This window comes from Eschrichtius robustus, chromosome 7 (assembly GCF_028021215.1).
Source record: "Eschrichtius robustus isolate mEscRob2 chromosome 7, mEscRob2.pri, whole genome shotgun sequence".
Classification (NCBI taxonomy): domain Eukaryota; kingdom Metazoa; phylum Chordata; class Mammalia; order Artiodactyla; family Eschrichtiidae; genus Eschrichtius; species Eschrichtius robustus.
Genome location: NC_090830.1, coordinates 77409691 through 77425666, shown reverse-complemented (window position 1 = coordinate 77425666; position 15976 = coordinate 77409691). Strand labels below are relative to the sequence as shown.

Here is a 15976-nt window from a genome sequence, read left to right as displayed (position 1 = left end):
ATCAGAGAAGATATAATTGAAATAGAGAATAGAAAATTTCAATGAAACTGAGAGTTGATTTTTTGAAAAGATAACAAAATAGACAAAACTTTACTAGACCAGAAAAAAAGAGAGAGAGATGACTCAAATAAAATTATAAATGAAAGAGGAGGCATCACAAATGAACCAAAGAAATACAAAGGATCTCAAGAGACCACAGTGAACAATTATACACCAACAAATTGGACAACCTAGAAGAAATGGATGAAATCCTAGAAACATACAACCTATCAAGTTTGAATCACAAAGAGGTAGAAAATTTGAACAGGCCAATAACAAGGAGATAGAATCAGTAATCCAAAACTTCCCAACAAAGAAAAGCCCAGGACCAGATGTCTTCATGGGTGAATTCTACCAAATATTTAAAGAAAAATTAATACCAATTTTTCTCATAATCTTCAAAAAATTGAAGAGAAGGGAACACTCCCAAACTAATTATATGAAGCCAGTGTTACCCTAAAACCTATGCTAACAAGGATAATACAAGAAAAGAAAACCACAGACCAATATCCCTGCTGAATATATTTGCAAAAATTCTCAACAAAAATATTAGCAAATCAAATTCAACAGCATATTAAAAGTCATACACCATGATCAAGTGGGACTTATCCCTGGAATGTGAGAATGGTTCAACATAACGCAAGTCAATCAATGTGTTACACCAGTTAATAAAATGAAAAACAAAAAAAATCATGATCATCTCAATAAAGGCAGAAGAAGTATTTGACAAAATTCAACATCCTTGCATGATAAAAGCTCAACGAATTGGGGATTGAAGGAATATACCTCAACATAATAAAAGCCATATATGACAAACCCACAACTAATATCTTAAGGGTAAAAGGTTGAAAGCTTTCCCTCTAAGATCAGAGATAAGACAAGGTTGCTCACTCTCACCACTTCTATGCAACATATTACTAAAGTCCTAACCAGAGCAGATAGGCAAGAAAAAGACATCTAAATTGGAAAGGAAGAAGTAAAATTGTTTCTGTTTGCTAACAACATGATCTTGTATATAGAAAATCCTTAAGACTCCACCAATCAAACTGTTCGAACTAATCAACAAATTCTGTAAACTTTTAGGACACAAAACCAATGTACAAAAATCAATTGCATTGCTGTACACCAACAGTTAAATGGCTGAAAAGAAATAAAGAAAACAATCCCATTTACAATAGCATCAAAAACAGTAAAACACTTAGGAATAAACTTAACCAAGGAAATGAAAGAGCCATACACTAAAAACTGTGAGACACTGAGGAAAGAAATTGAAGAAGGCACAGGTAGATGGAAAGATATTCCATGTTCGTGGATCAGAAGCATTAATATTGGGGTGGGATAGGGAGGGTGGGAGGGAGATGCAAGAGGGAAGAGATATGGGGACATATGTATATGTATAACTGATTCACTTTGTTATAAAGCAGAAACTAACACACCATTGTAAAGCAATTATACTCCAATAAAGATGCTTTAAAAAAAAAAAGCATTAATATTCTTAAAATGTCCACCCTGCCCCCCAAAGCCATGTACAGATTTAATGCAATTCCTATCAAAATTTCCATTTTACTTTTCACAGAAATAGAAACATTAAAATTAATACTTGTATGGAACTACAAAAAACCCAGAATAGCAAAAGCAATCTTGAGAGAGAACTAAGCTGGAGGCATTGTGCTTCCTGATTAAAAACTATAATATATAAAGCTATAGTAATCAAAGCAGTACGGTACTAGCATAAAAAAGAGGCACATGGGTAATGAAAATATGGCATATATATTCATATAAACATATATATGACATATGTATTTAAAGGAAGTATATATCATATAAAAATATGACATAAAAATAATATATAATGGAATACTATCCAGCCATAAAAAAGGGAATTCTGACGTTTGCAACAACATGAATGGACCTTGAGGGCATTATGCTAAGTGAAATAAGTGAGAGTCAAATGCTGTATAATCTCACTTATATGTGGAATCTAAAAACATCAAACTCAGACACAGGGGGTAGTATGGTGATTGTCAGGGACTGAGGAGCAGGGGATACAGGGAGATGTTGGCTAAGTGCTACAGACATTCAGTTAGAAGATGAATAAGTGCCGGGATCTAATGTTCAGCATGGTGACTGTAGTTATCAATACAGTACTGTGTACATAAATGTTGCTATGAGAGTAGAGCTTTAACGTTCTCACCATAACAACAAAATGGTAATTATGTGAGGTGAAAGATGTGTTAGCTAACCTTATGGTGGTAAACATTACAATTGTATCTCAATAGAGCTGGAAAAAATGGAGACAGGACTTGATATGTCATACCTTTATAAATTATTTACTGAACTTGTCTGAAACTTACTGAAACAAAAACAGACACACAGATCAATGAACAGAATAGAGAGCCCAGAAATGAACCCGCACTTGTATAGTCATTTAATCTATGACAAAGGAGGCAAGATTATACAATGGGGAAAAGACAGTCTCTTCAATAAATGGTATTGAGAAAACTGCACAGCTACATGCAAAAAAATCAAACTGGATTACTTCCTCACACCATATGTAAAAATAAACTCAACATGAGTTAAAGATTCAGTTTTAAGACCTGAAACCATAAAACTCCTAGAAGAGAATATAGGCAGTATGCTTTTTGACATTAGTCTTAGGAATATTTTTTGAATATATCGCCTCAGGCAAGGGAAACAAAAGCAAAAAAGAACAAATGGGACTACATCAAACTAAAAGGCTTTTGCACAGCAAAGGAAACTACCAACAAAATGCAAAGGTCACCTACTAAGTGCGAGAAGTTATTTGCAAATGATATATCTGATAAGGGTTAATATCCAAAATATACAAAGAACTCATACAACTCAGCATAAGGAAAACAATCGAATTTTAAAATGGGCAGAGAACCTGAATAGACATTCTTCTAAAAAAGACATACAGATGGCCAACAGGTACATGAAAGAAATCCTCGACATCACTAATCATCAGGGAAATGCAAATCAAAACCACAGTGAGATACCACCTCACACCTGTCAGAATGGCTGTTACCAAAAAGACAAGAAATAACAAGTGTTGGCGAGGATGTGGAGAAAAGGGAACCCTTGTACACTCACTGTTGGTGGGAATGTAAATGGGTGCAGCCACTATGGGAAACAGTATGGAGGTTCCCCCAAAAATTAAAAATAGAACTGCTATATGATCTAGAAATTCCACTTCTAGGTATTTTTCCAAAGAAAACAAAAACACTAATTTGAAAAGATATATGCAACCCTATGTTCATTGCAGCATTATTCACAATAGCCAAGATATGGAAGCAACCTAAGTGCCCACTGGTTGATGAATGGATAGAGAGGATGTGGTGTATATATATACAGTGGAATATTAACCATAAAAAGGAATGAAATCTTGCCATTTGTGACAGTGTGGATGGACCTAGAAGTATTATGCTAAGTGAAATAAATCAGACGGAAAAACACAAATGCAATATATTCATTTACAGTGGAATCTAAAAAACAAAATAAATAAACATAGCAAAACAGAAACAAGAGTCATAGATACAGAGAACATCAGGTGGTTGCCAGAGGGGAGGGGTTGTGGGTTGAGTGAAGTAGGTGAGGGAGATTAAAAGGTACACACTTCCAGTTATAAAATAAATGAGTCATGGGAATAAAATGTACACCATGGGGAATATAGTCAATAATATTGTAATATCTTTGTATGGTGATGGATGGTAACTAGACTTATTATGATGATCATTTTGTAATGTACAGAAATACTGAATTACTGTGCTGTGTAACAGGAGCTAACAGTGTTGTAAGTCAGTTATACTTCAAAAACAAACAAACAAAGAAACAAAAATCCCAAACAAACAAATGAACTCAGAAAGACCTCATGAAATAGGTCAGCTTTGTGGTTACAAGAGGCTGGATGTGGCAGGAGGGGGAATTGGATGAAGGTAGTCAAAAGGTACAAACTTCCAGTTATAAGTACTAGGGATGTGATATTCAACATGATTAATATAATTAACACAGCTATGTTTTGGGTTTTTTTTAATAAATTTATTTATTTATTTATTTATTTTTGGCTGTGTTGGGTCTTCGTTTCTGTGCGAGGGTGTTCTCTAGTTGCGGTGAGCGGGGGCCACTCTTCATCGCGGTGCGCGGGCCTCTCACTGTCGCAGCCTCTCCCGTTGCGGAGCACAGGCTCCAGACGCGCAGGCTCGGTAGTTGTGGCTCACGGGCTTAGTTGTTCCGCGGCATGTGGGATCTTCCCAGACCAGGGCTCGAACCCGTGTCCCCTGCATTGGCAGGCAGACTCCCAACCACTGTGCCACCAGGGAAGCCCGGCTATATGTTTTTTATGAAAATTGCTAAGAGAGTAAATCCTAAGAGTTCTCATCACAAGGAAAAAATATTCTTTCTTTTTCTTTATTTTCTATCTATATGAGATGATGGATATTCACTAAAATTTTGTGGTTATCATTTCATGATGTATGTAAGTCAGATCATTATGCTATAATGCCTTCAACTTGTACAGTGCTGAATGCCAATTATATCTCAGTAAAACCGCAAGGAAAAAAATACATGTTAGGTTCTATGTGTAAATGAGTATTATCCCCCTAAAAGTCGTTCTCTTCTCTTCCCATTATTTGCCTCTCCCTATACACACACCATTTAGTCAATAACTAAAAGCAGGTAAAATCAAAAGAAGTCAGCATTCTTCAACTTCCAGAATTGTTCCAACCAATCATTGGTTTCATGAGTTCTCCCCCCACAACCCCCAAGAGGCTTAGAAACAGGACTTTCCAGTCATATTTATATACTCCACCTATCCCAGATATAAATATATATATTATATATTTATCTTATAACTGCACATTACTGTTATTAGTAGTTCTGAAAGTTTTTCGTTCATTTTCTTGGAGTTTTTAGGAAGACATTTATATTTATATAATCTTCAAATAATGATAATTGTTTTTTCTAACATGTGTGCTTTATTTTATCTCATTATATATTTGCTTTGGCTAGAACTTTCAAAATAATATCCGTAATAGTGAGCATCCCCACTTCGTTTATTATATTAAAATAAATGTCCTTGGCATTTTTCAGTTAAGTATATTGTGAATCTTGGTGTCAGATAAATATTCTTTACTATATTGAATAAGTTCCTCCTACCTCTATTTCTCAGGAAAAAAAAAGATTAGGAAGACTTAAAATTTTGTCAAATGCTTTTTCAGCATCTAGCCTGATGATCAAAGTGGCTTTATTCCTGTGACCTAGTTTTATTGCATTATAGTTGTAAAAATTCTGCATTTACAATTTCTTCTTTTACTTGTGTTTGTTGTGTGTGTGTGTTGTGTGTGTGTGTGTATGTTGACTAATATCTAATGTCCTTCTAAATTTCCCTTGAAGATTTAAAAAATATATGCAGTCTCTGTTTACCAGAAAGCAATGTTCAATATATATCTGTTAAATTGAACTTGTGGTTTGTATTATATAGTGTCCATAACCTCATTAAATTTTCTGCAAAATATGTCAAAGGCTTAGATATTACAGTAATTTTTGTAATTTATTCTTTACATCTAACTAATATTTTGTTATATATTTTGATGTGATGTTGTCCTGTACGTAAAAATATATAATAGATTTTCATTATGGATGGTACTTATGAGTACTATAAAAATGGTGTTCGTTCTTAATCCTTCTGCTCTTAATTCATTTCTGTCTCATTAATATTACCACCTCTGCTTTCTTACTGTTTTGTTTTCTTGTATTTCCTCTTATTTTTTATCTTTCTATATTATTTTGTTTTCAATATATTTCTTATAAATAACAGACCCAGTTTGAGAGCACGTGTTCTTATAGAGGAGTTTAGTTCATTTAACTTTGTTGTGATTTATTTGTTCTTACATCTATCACCTTACGTCTTGTTCTCTATGCTTTCTTTCCATTTTTTTTTCTTTTAAGCTTTTGCTTTATTCATTGGGTTTCTCTCCCAAGTAATTTTAATGCTCTCCTATTCGTGGTAATCTTTGAGTTAATTTAAATGTGTATGTGTATATGTATCTGTGGGGGTTGGGGGGAGACGTGGCTTTTTTTTTTTTTTTTTTTTTTTTTTTTTAAGCTGCACTAGGTCTTATTTGCCACATGCAAGATCTTCGTTGCGGCATGCAGGATCTTTTAGTTGTGGCATGTGGGATCTAGTTCCCCCACCAGTTCTCTGATAGTTCCGGGCCCCCTGCGTTGGGAGCATGGAGTCTTACCCACTGGACCACCAGGGAAGTCCCAGTATGTAGCTTTTTTATCTAGGACAGAATCATCTGTTTCTTTTGATGTCTTCTATTGGAAGTCAAGAAATTTATCTTCCTTTCACTTTCTTCTCTCCACACAGTTTTTACATTTTTAATAATCTTATACTTTATTATTTTATAGCCATTCTCATATAATGGCTAAGAGTGGTGCATACTCTAGTAGACTGTCTGCATTTGAATCCTGGCTCTTTGACTCTGGACACCTAATACCTTAGTTTCCTCTTTTTTTTTTTTTTTTTAAGAATAGTCTCTATTTTTTTAAAAAAATATTTATTTATTTATTTTGGCTGTGCTGGGTCTTAGTTGTGGTAGGTGGGATCTTTAGTTGTGGCATGCAGACTTTTTAGTTGCAGCATGCATGCAGGATCTAGTTCCCTGACCAGGGTTCGAACCCAGGCCCCCTGCATTGGGAGCGTGGAGTCTTACCCACTGGACCTCCAGGGGAGTCCTAGTTTCCTCTTTTTTAGCAGGGGATGGGTATAATAGTACAATGTCACAGAGTGGTTGGGAGGATTAAATAATTCATATAAAGTGCCTGATATATAATAAACATTTAATAAGTGCCACATGCCATGATTATTTTATCAATAATCATTATTTAAGCTTAACTCTGTTCTACTGATTTTATTGCTCACTTAATTTACTGCTCATTTCTTAATTGATCTCATCTTCCCCGTCTTTATTTATTTATTTTGATTGATTTTTTTGTCATTGTTGGCTGAAGAATTTCCTCAACCAGGGGTTGGCAAACTTTTTCTTAAAGGGCAAGATAATTATTTTAGGCTTGCTGGCCATAAAGTCTCTGTCACAGCTACTCATTTCTGCCCTTGTACCTCAAAAGCAGCCATGGCAATACATAAACAAATGGCTAGCCAGCAGATCATAGTTTACCAATCCTTGCTTAAGACTTTTGTTACTGTTTTTTGTGGAATTTTGTTAGGAAGAATCTGTGGATTATATAGTTTCAAAGTCCTTGCCTGTCTGAGACTGTCTTCTGTTGCTAATATAGGTAAATGATGAGTTGACTTGTATGTAATTCTTAAATTAAAATTGTTTTTCCGGGACTTCCCTGGTGCCACAACTAAAGATCCCATGTGCTGCAACTAAGATCCGGTGCAGCCAAATAAATAAATTTTATAAATAAATAAATAAATAAATAAAATTTGTTTTCCCTCAAGATTCTATAGAACTTGCTCTGCAGTGTTCAAGTGTTGTTGAGAATTATGATACAACCCAATACTTTCTTCTTTACGATAACTTTTTTTTTTCTTCCTGGATAGTTGGAGTCTGTTTTTCTTTATCCGTGGTGTTTGTCATTTCACCAGGGGAGGGTTTTTTTCTTTCCTGTGTTAAAAGAGCAAGCCCAAGAAGAAAAACTAGATTGTTACATTTACGCACCATGAACTTCAGCTATTTCAGATCACTTTATTGTCTTTCTTTTTTCCCCACTAAGGAAATTTTCTGGATATTGTATTCCAAAAGTTAGCAATAAAAATGTCATATCATTTTATCATTTCAAATTGCACATCATGGGAGAAACTAGATATTTTAAGTGGTAGAATGTTTACTGTTTTATATAGTTTGGGCCCCCTGTATTTCAATTTAATGGGAGCATACAGCTGCACAGCCCCAGAAAACATATTCAGGAAACAGTCTAAATAACTTACCCATGTTTGAGCATATTCACTCACTAAATGGTTATTAACTAAAATTTGTTAGTATAGTCAAAAAGTTATTACAGTGTTTTTGTTTTTGTTTTTTTTAAATATCTTGTTTTATTTTTATTTTTTTTTAAATTTTATTTATTTATTTATTTATGGCTGTGTTGGATCTTCGTTTCTGTGTGAGGGCTTTCTCTAGTTGCGGCAAGTGGGGGCCACTCTTCATCGCGGTGCGCAGGCCTCTCACTATCGTGGCCTCTCCCGTTGCGGAGCACAGGCCCCAGACGCGCAGGCTCAGCAATTGTGGCTCACGGGCTTAGTCGCTCCGCGGCATGTGGGATCTTCCCAGACCAGGGCTCGAACCCGTGTCCCCTGCATTGGCAGGCAGACTCTCAACCACTGCGCCACCAGGGAAGCCCCTACAGTGTTTTTTAAAAAATATTTATGTATTTATTTGGCTGTGCCAGGTCTTAGTTGCAATACGCGGGATCTTCGTTGTGGCATGCGGGATCTTCTAGTTGCAGCATGCAGAATCTTTAGTTGTGGCATGCAAACTCTTGGTTGTGGCAAGTGGGATCTAGATCCCCGACCAGGGATCGAACCCCGGCCCCCTGCATTGGGAGCACGGAGTCTTAGCCACTGGACCACCAGGGAAGTCCCTACAGTGTTTTAAATTGTAATTCTAGCAAAACCAACAGCGAAAACCTTGATTTTAACTTTATATCATAACACAGTGTCTTCTATAACCAATTATAGTAGATGTGGATTTTTTTTTATTTGCCATTTCAGATCTTGCATTTCAAGAATAATCATTTGCCTGATTTCAGAGCAAAATGCCATAGTTATTCTCATCATCACCATTGACTTCAGATGGCATGATTAATAGTGGATGTTTTGGTCAATAGATAATTCTACAAGACAATGATGAGGGCAAGCCTGACTATGGGACTTCTGAGTTGATGCAGAAAGTGTAATTGTTAAATTTTTGAGCCACTGATATTGTTCATGCTATGCCTTGCTTCACATAAATACACCTGTATACAAAGTTAACTGTGTATAAAAATTAAATAAGATACATAGCTTTATGAAAGGAAATATTCCTTGACTTTGTCCTTATCTTTTATCATGCTGTAAGTCTTCTGTTTTTCAAATATCTGCAGTCCTTTTACTAGGTATAATGTTAGACTGGCTCTTATCATGAAACCTAACATTAGAAAATGCTGAAGAGACTAATAGATTATCAAAGAGTACCTGTAAAATAGTTACTAACAGAAGTCAAATCAGACTTAGAAGGCAATTAGGTCATTGAAAAGAAAATTGATCTGCTGTTGCTTAAGTATGTTTTTAAAAAATTCTTAGGACATTTTCATTTAATGTAGCACCCTTCTTTGGAAGCTAAATCATCCCAAGGAAATGCTATAGTACAACTACAATGCATCATACCATAGGAACTTTTTTTCTCCACTCTGTGTAAAAAGGGCAGAAAGATTCTTCCAGGCTGCACCTAGGCATCATACCTTGAGGAATTCAGAAGAATTGAGAGAGGGGCACTTTTTTGAAACCTCATCTTGCAGGTTTTTCTTCTCCTTTCCCCAAGCCTAATGTGAGAAAACAAGACACTAAGCCCTCATATAAGAAAAGTGTTAATATATTAGTCTGCAAAGAAGAAGTCCTATTGTTACTAGAAAGGATAAGTCATTCCAGAATTAACTATGTTTAGAATACTGCATTTATGGGAGGCATTGGCCATCTAAAGTACCCCAGAGAGGGCTATTAGGATGTTGAAGTTCTGGAAACAAGTTCTGAGAAACCTTTAGTAGAGACATGACACTATGCTTTTATGTATTCAGAGGGCCAGCATATATGAGGAAGCAGTTATATTTTTTTATTTCTCTAGAAAATTAAATTAGGACAATTTGTAAGAGCTACAAAGAATTAGATTTGGGCTCTGCATGAGGAAAAAAGTTCAATTAATATGGCCAACAATGGTTACACCGCAGAAGTGGTGACCTCCCTCTCAGAAATAATCAGAGGCTGTGTGATCATCCTTATAAATTCAGTAGGCAGGTTCATCATTGAAGAGAGGTGCGTCATATTATATGAAGTTTTTTTCTAACTCAGAGTTCTCTGATATTGCATATTAATTACCTCATTTGTCCTATGCATCATTTTAAAACAGGAATGGTAGAGGTGGGAATTTTGTGGTAGGAGAATCAAACCAACAGAAAATAAGAAACTGGGCTTCCCTGGTGGCGCAGTGGTTGAGAATCTGCCTGCCAATGCAGGGGACACGGGTTCGAGCCCTGGTCTGGGAAGATCCCACATGCCGCGGAGCAACTGGGCCCGTGAGCCACAACTACGGAGCCTGCGCGTCTGGAGCCTGTGCTCCGCAACAAGAGAGGCCGCGATAGTGAGAGGCCCGCGCACCGCGATGAAGAGTGGTGCCCGCTCGCCGCAACTGGAGAAAGCCCTCACGCAGAAACGAAGACCCAACACAGCCAAAAATAAATAAATAAATAAATAAATTTATTAAAAAAAAAGAAAATAAGAAACTTGTTGATGTTATAACCTGTCCATTTTTTTGTTGTTGTTCATTCCGTCAGTACTACCAAAAGAGAATTTAAGGCATAATGACTCATTATGTTGTGGAAAAGCCAGAATTAGAGCCCAAGTCTTTTGCATTTCTATTAAAGAAAAATAAGTGAAAGTCATGAAAATCTTGAGACAGGTAGTGTTGTTGCTATCTGATTATTTGACTTACCACACATAGAAAAACGTTTTTTTTTCTTATTACTAAAACAATGTAGAAAAATCTACTGTGCTTTGAACAAGTCTAGAGTTGTTATTGCTGTTGTCATTATTGTCAATGATAGAATAATGTAAAAATGTTTTATTCTTAACTAGAACAGATCTAATGTATCTCCATTTACTTATAGCAAAGACTATCATGGAATTATGAGTAAAAGATGTATAGTGATGAACTTTGTATAGAATTCCATTGTTTTGATCAGTTCCAATGTATAATTGTTTTAGAAATTGATGTGCAGGAAGTAGATTAAGCCATTAACACAAGGAGCGGGCAGAGCAGAGCTTCACTGTCACTCTACAAGCAGCCTGGAATTCAAAAGAATTCCTCTCTACCTTTCTATGGAAATAGGTTGTGAATTAATGTAAACTCAAGACACCTTTAGCTTTCCAGAGCAGCTAGATTTAAAAATTACTCCAAAGCCTACATTTAAAGGGAGACAGGGGAGTATGAGAAAATTGCCTAGCAGCATATTCCTGTATAGCATGTTTCACTTAAAGCAAGCTGGTTTTTTGTTTTTTTGTTTTTTTTTAATTATAGGGATAGGAGATGGATCAGCAGGGGTGAGAGGAGGGTGTTTACATTTATTTATTTATGGCTGTGTTGGGTCTTCGCTTCTGTGCGAGGGCTTTCACTAGTTGTGGCAAGCGGGGACCACTCTTCATCGCGGTGCGCGGGCCTCTCACTATCGCGGCCTCTCTTGTTGCGGAGCACAGGCTCCAGACGCGCAGGCTCAGTAATTGTGGCTCACAGGCGCAGTTGCTCCGCGGCATGTGGGATCTTCCCAGACCAGGGCTCGAACCCATGTCCCCTGCATTGGCAGGCGGATTCTTAACCACTGCGCCACCAGGGAAGCCCGCAAGCTGGTTTTTTACTTAAGTGCTTTGACGTGGTCAGCAGATGAAGATTGAATAGACTGAGAGAACTACTCCTTGAAGGACCTTGCCTGATACACTGCTAAGGCCTAAATGAGAGTGTGCACGGCTGCTGCCCTGACTTGCCATTATCAGTGACCAGGGCACAGGAGCTCAGCCTGAAAGTGTCAGCACATATTCTTTAATAAACACTCTGAGTCGCTTCACATAAAGCAGATACTCTGTTTGGGAGTAAGCCAGGATAAAAAGATATAGAAACCTCAAGCAGTACAGGATGTGCTTTGTTTGGTAAAGTGAATTTAACCTTAGTTGTAGGAGAATATATAAGTATGATTTGCCATAATAACTCATTCAGTCATTTAAATGACTGGGCATATGCCGTCACAGAACTCACAGGACAGTAGGAATAACAGATCATGATAAAGCTAAAATTTTAAGAACTCTGTGTCCCCTCTGTAATCAGTGGAGATAGGGAATGAGAATGCTGCTTTAATTCAGGAGTAGCAACACTTTGACTGCTTCTGGCCAGATCTTTCCCTATTTCTATTCATTTGGACCACATTTCTCTTGATGTTGTGATACCGCCTCCTCTGTCACTGCTTCCTCGCTCTTTCCTTTCACCTTAAATATTGGTTTCCAACTCATTCTACCCTTTCTTTACCCTTCTCTTCAACCTTCAGTTCTCCATGGACAACTTCATTTCAGGTCTTTGCGGCTAACATATTTATGCTAATGATTCCCAGCTTTAACCTCTCTCTTCTAAGCTTTAGACCCATATTTCCACCTATCTCCTGAACATTTTCATCTGAATATGCTGTGGACTCCTTGAATTCAGCAGGTCCTATCTGAATTCATTTTTTTCCTCAAACCTTTTCTATTCTTTTTATCTCTTGATTAGTGATATGCAGGCTACCTGGTAGCCTAAGCCAGTCATGCTGTCCGCCTTTTTCACTCTTAACTCATCATAGCTAATTAATCATTAAGTTATATACTTTCTGCCTCAAGTTATTTCAGATACCTTTCCTTCTTTCCATGACCACTGCCATCACCTCAGTTCACATTTGCAACATTTACAAGAGCTTTTATGATCTTCTCTGAGGCTGGTTCTTGTTTTCCAACTCATCCTTCACACTGTAGCCAGAGAAATTCTTTCTGAATGCCTGTGTGATTGTGGCACTCCTCCACTTAAAACTTTCAGTGACCTCATATTGTCTGCAGTTGTTACAATTTCAAGTATCTTTAAGGATTAGGCAAATAATGTATGTGAGTGCAGTGGGCCAAGTTTGAGACAATAGGGGAGAACAGGGAGGCACTCCTGTTTAAAGAAATTCATATTTAGAATTTTTAAAAATATGTGACAAGTCTATCAGAGAATCTGATGTTGTCTATGCCTATGAGTGCAACCAAGCTTAAACTACTGAGCTCTGCACATGCAATGTTTCTTTGATATCAGGTAAATCCTTTAGATGGACCAGTTGAAACTCTGAGCTATTGCAGAGACTGACATAACCAGTGAGTCATGTTTGGTTGTTTTGTTTCTAAGTCAAAACATACCAGAATAAAGAGTATTGGTTTATTATTTTAAGTACCACTGTCTTCGTATTGGAGGCTGTGGAACATAATGAAAAATTTATGGGCTTTGGAGTCAGTGTTGACCTAGGTTCACTTACCAGTTCCGCTGCCTATTAGCTGTGTGATTTTGAGCTAGTCATTTAGTGACTTTGAGCCCCAATTTCCTACTCTGTTAAAAAAATTAAGAAAGAAATAAAATTTTCAAGATTGAGAATACAAAATCAGATAACAGCTTAAAATTATCCAGCCCAATGCTTGGTACATAGTAACTCTTCAGTAAAAGATAGCATCCAGACAGGTAGGAATAATTTAAGAAGTGACAATAAATATACGAAAATCTAATCCCCCCGACTGAATCCTTCTCAGCAATCATACTGGTGACCTAAGAAGAGCAAACCTGTTGGAAGACATTATCAAGTGAAACAGGCAATTGGAAACTGACAAGCACATGATTCACCAGGCAACTAAAAACCAGGAACTTACCCACCTAGTTGTCTGGCTAGCTGAAAATGGAATTTAAGCCTAGAAAGTGTTGATACTGACAAATTCATGAACATGATGGGAATATGGACTCTCTACAACAATGCATAATACACTAAGCCCTTTTTTACTCTTTTGTCTACATATAATCTTTAATTATTATTATTATTTTTTTTACTAAAAGTGATATTAACTGAAAATTTAATTCAGTAGTATTAGGATATATAGGAAATTTTATTTCGATTTATTCTCTATAGCTATATAAATTTGAAGCACCAAAGGAAGGAGGTAAACGACTTAGTTTTCTTTTCTTTTTTTTGGCCATGCGACGTGGCCTGTGGCATCTTAGTTCCCCGACCAGTGATCGAACCCAGGCCCCTGCAGTGACAGTGCCAAGTCCTAACCACTGGACTGCCAGGGAAGTCCCTAGTTTTCTTTACTAGAACGTTTAGCATTGGTAAGGAAGGAGGGCTGTTCTATTTATATTTTATCCTAATGCACAAATATATTAATTTTATTTTGATTAACCTAGGAACATTAAAGAAGTCTTGAAACACTTTCATCATTCACTTAAGGGAAAAAATATATATTGTCTTCTCAAGCTTTGCACTTTTCATTTTGTTTTTTAAACATTTAAGTGTACTTTGCTTAGTAATTTGTGTACCCAGCTGACATGGTTAAAATAGGGGGCTGGGTAGCTGACAGTGTGCTTTTCTGCCTTACCACAGAGCTATAGTGACATTGAGTAGAGCGGTGTAGATAATAACCTGTTGGCAGAATGATATCCACTGAACTCCTGATTGTACTTACAGTGGAGAGACTAGAAAAAACAAAGTAGAAAGCTAGCTTGTTTTAAAGAGGCAAGACAAAGACTTAGAGTTTCAGCTTCTTACTTTGCAGCAGTATATCTCACCCCAAATAGACTTTCATGCCCAGATAAATAACACTATATTTAAGTAACAGAACAACATTAATATTATTCAGTTAAGAGAGGATGGTTTCTAAGAAAGCAAAGCTGAAGTATTTAAGAGAATGTTGAAACACAAAGATAGACAAGTGCTATCTTTACTGGCCATGGTAAAATTCTCTTTTGGTTTTAAGGACTATTGCTAAAAGGTTGATTAAGATACATATGGTGGCATTCTGTGCCTTGATATTACATTTTAATGTTTATCTTTTTTTCTTAAAGGAATGATTATTTTTGGTCGATACCTTCTAAATATTTTTCTTTTTTCTTCCTCCTTCCCTCCTGTCCTTCCTTCCTTCCTAACTTGCAGCTCCTCAGAGAAATTTTGAAATTGCCTTCAAGATGTTTGACTTGAATGGAGATGGAGAAGTAGACATGGAGGAGTTTGAACAGGTAAGTTTTCCTGGAAATTTCCTTTGAATACATTAATATTTAACACATTTTCATGTGCCTTGGAGTTACTGTGGCCTTGGTCAGTATATTCTGATGCTATCCAATTTTTGAAGTACCTAAGGTATCATTTTTCAGAATTATCTCCACTTTTAATAGGTGAGGTTTTTTGTTTGTGTTTACTCTAAATGTAAGGAATTATTTGAGCATATTATTAAGGTCAATGGTGCTCTGATTCCCCAACATGAATTAGACTCTAATGCTGAGAGGCTAAGTTGTGGTTATTCAATCATATATTCAATCAACATTTATTAAATAGCTCCTTTGTGCCAGGCAGTTCCAGAATACAAGGATGAATGACATATGTTCTGAAAGGATTTCTGTAAGAGAAGGAAAAATGGTACGATGCCTTTTACTGTAGCAGGTTCCAGCCATAAAAGTATATAGTTTCTTCTGAATCCTAGGAAGAGATTACATTTCCATCAAACTTCTGTTCTTGGAGGGCCATAGTATCTCTCCAGGTATAATTATTATGATTGGTAGATGTGGTTTCAAAACAGAAAAAAATATATATGTGGGAGATAACATTTTTGTATTCAGATAACATTTTTGTATTCACAATGAGTAAAGGGGCAAAAAGGAAGTGGGAGAAAGTATCAGGAATAGTGTATCTTTAAATAAGAAATGCATAGAGACAAATGTTTCAAAATACCTACAGATATTTATTCAAATTTGCAAGCTATGTCCATCTAATACCTTCACTTTTCATAATTCTGCACGTCACTGGTGTTACCAGGTGGCCTCAAATGATTATAAATAGAACTTATTTTGGTATTTTTAATTTTATTTTACACAGAACTATTTTATTTTTATTGAGA

The 15976-nt window shown here is 36.3% G+C and overlaps 1 protein-coding gene across 1 annotated transcript in view; it reads left to right on the top strand.

Moving 5' to 3' along the window:
• The window catches only part of MICU1 (mitochondrial calcium uptake 1), a 224210-nt gene that overhangs the window by 124500 nt on the left and 83734 nt on the right, over nt 1-15976 (top strand). The window contains exon 7 of the mRNA XM_068547778.1: nt 15019-15101. Within this exon, the coding sequence (XP_068403879.1) occupies nt 15019-15101 (83 nt within the window). The remainder of the gene's footprint in view (nt 1-15018; nt 15102-15976) is intronic.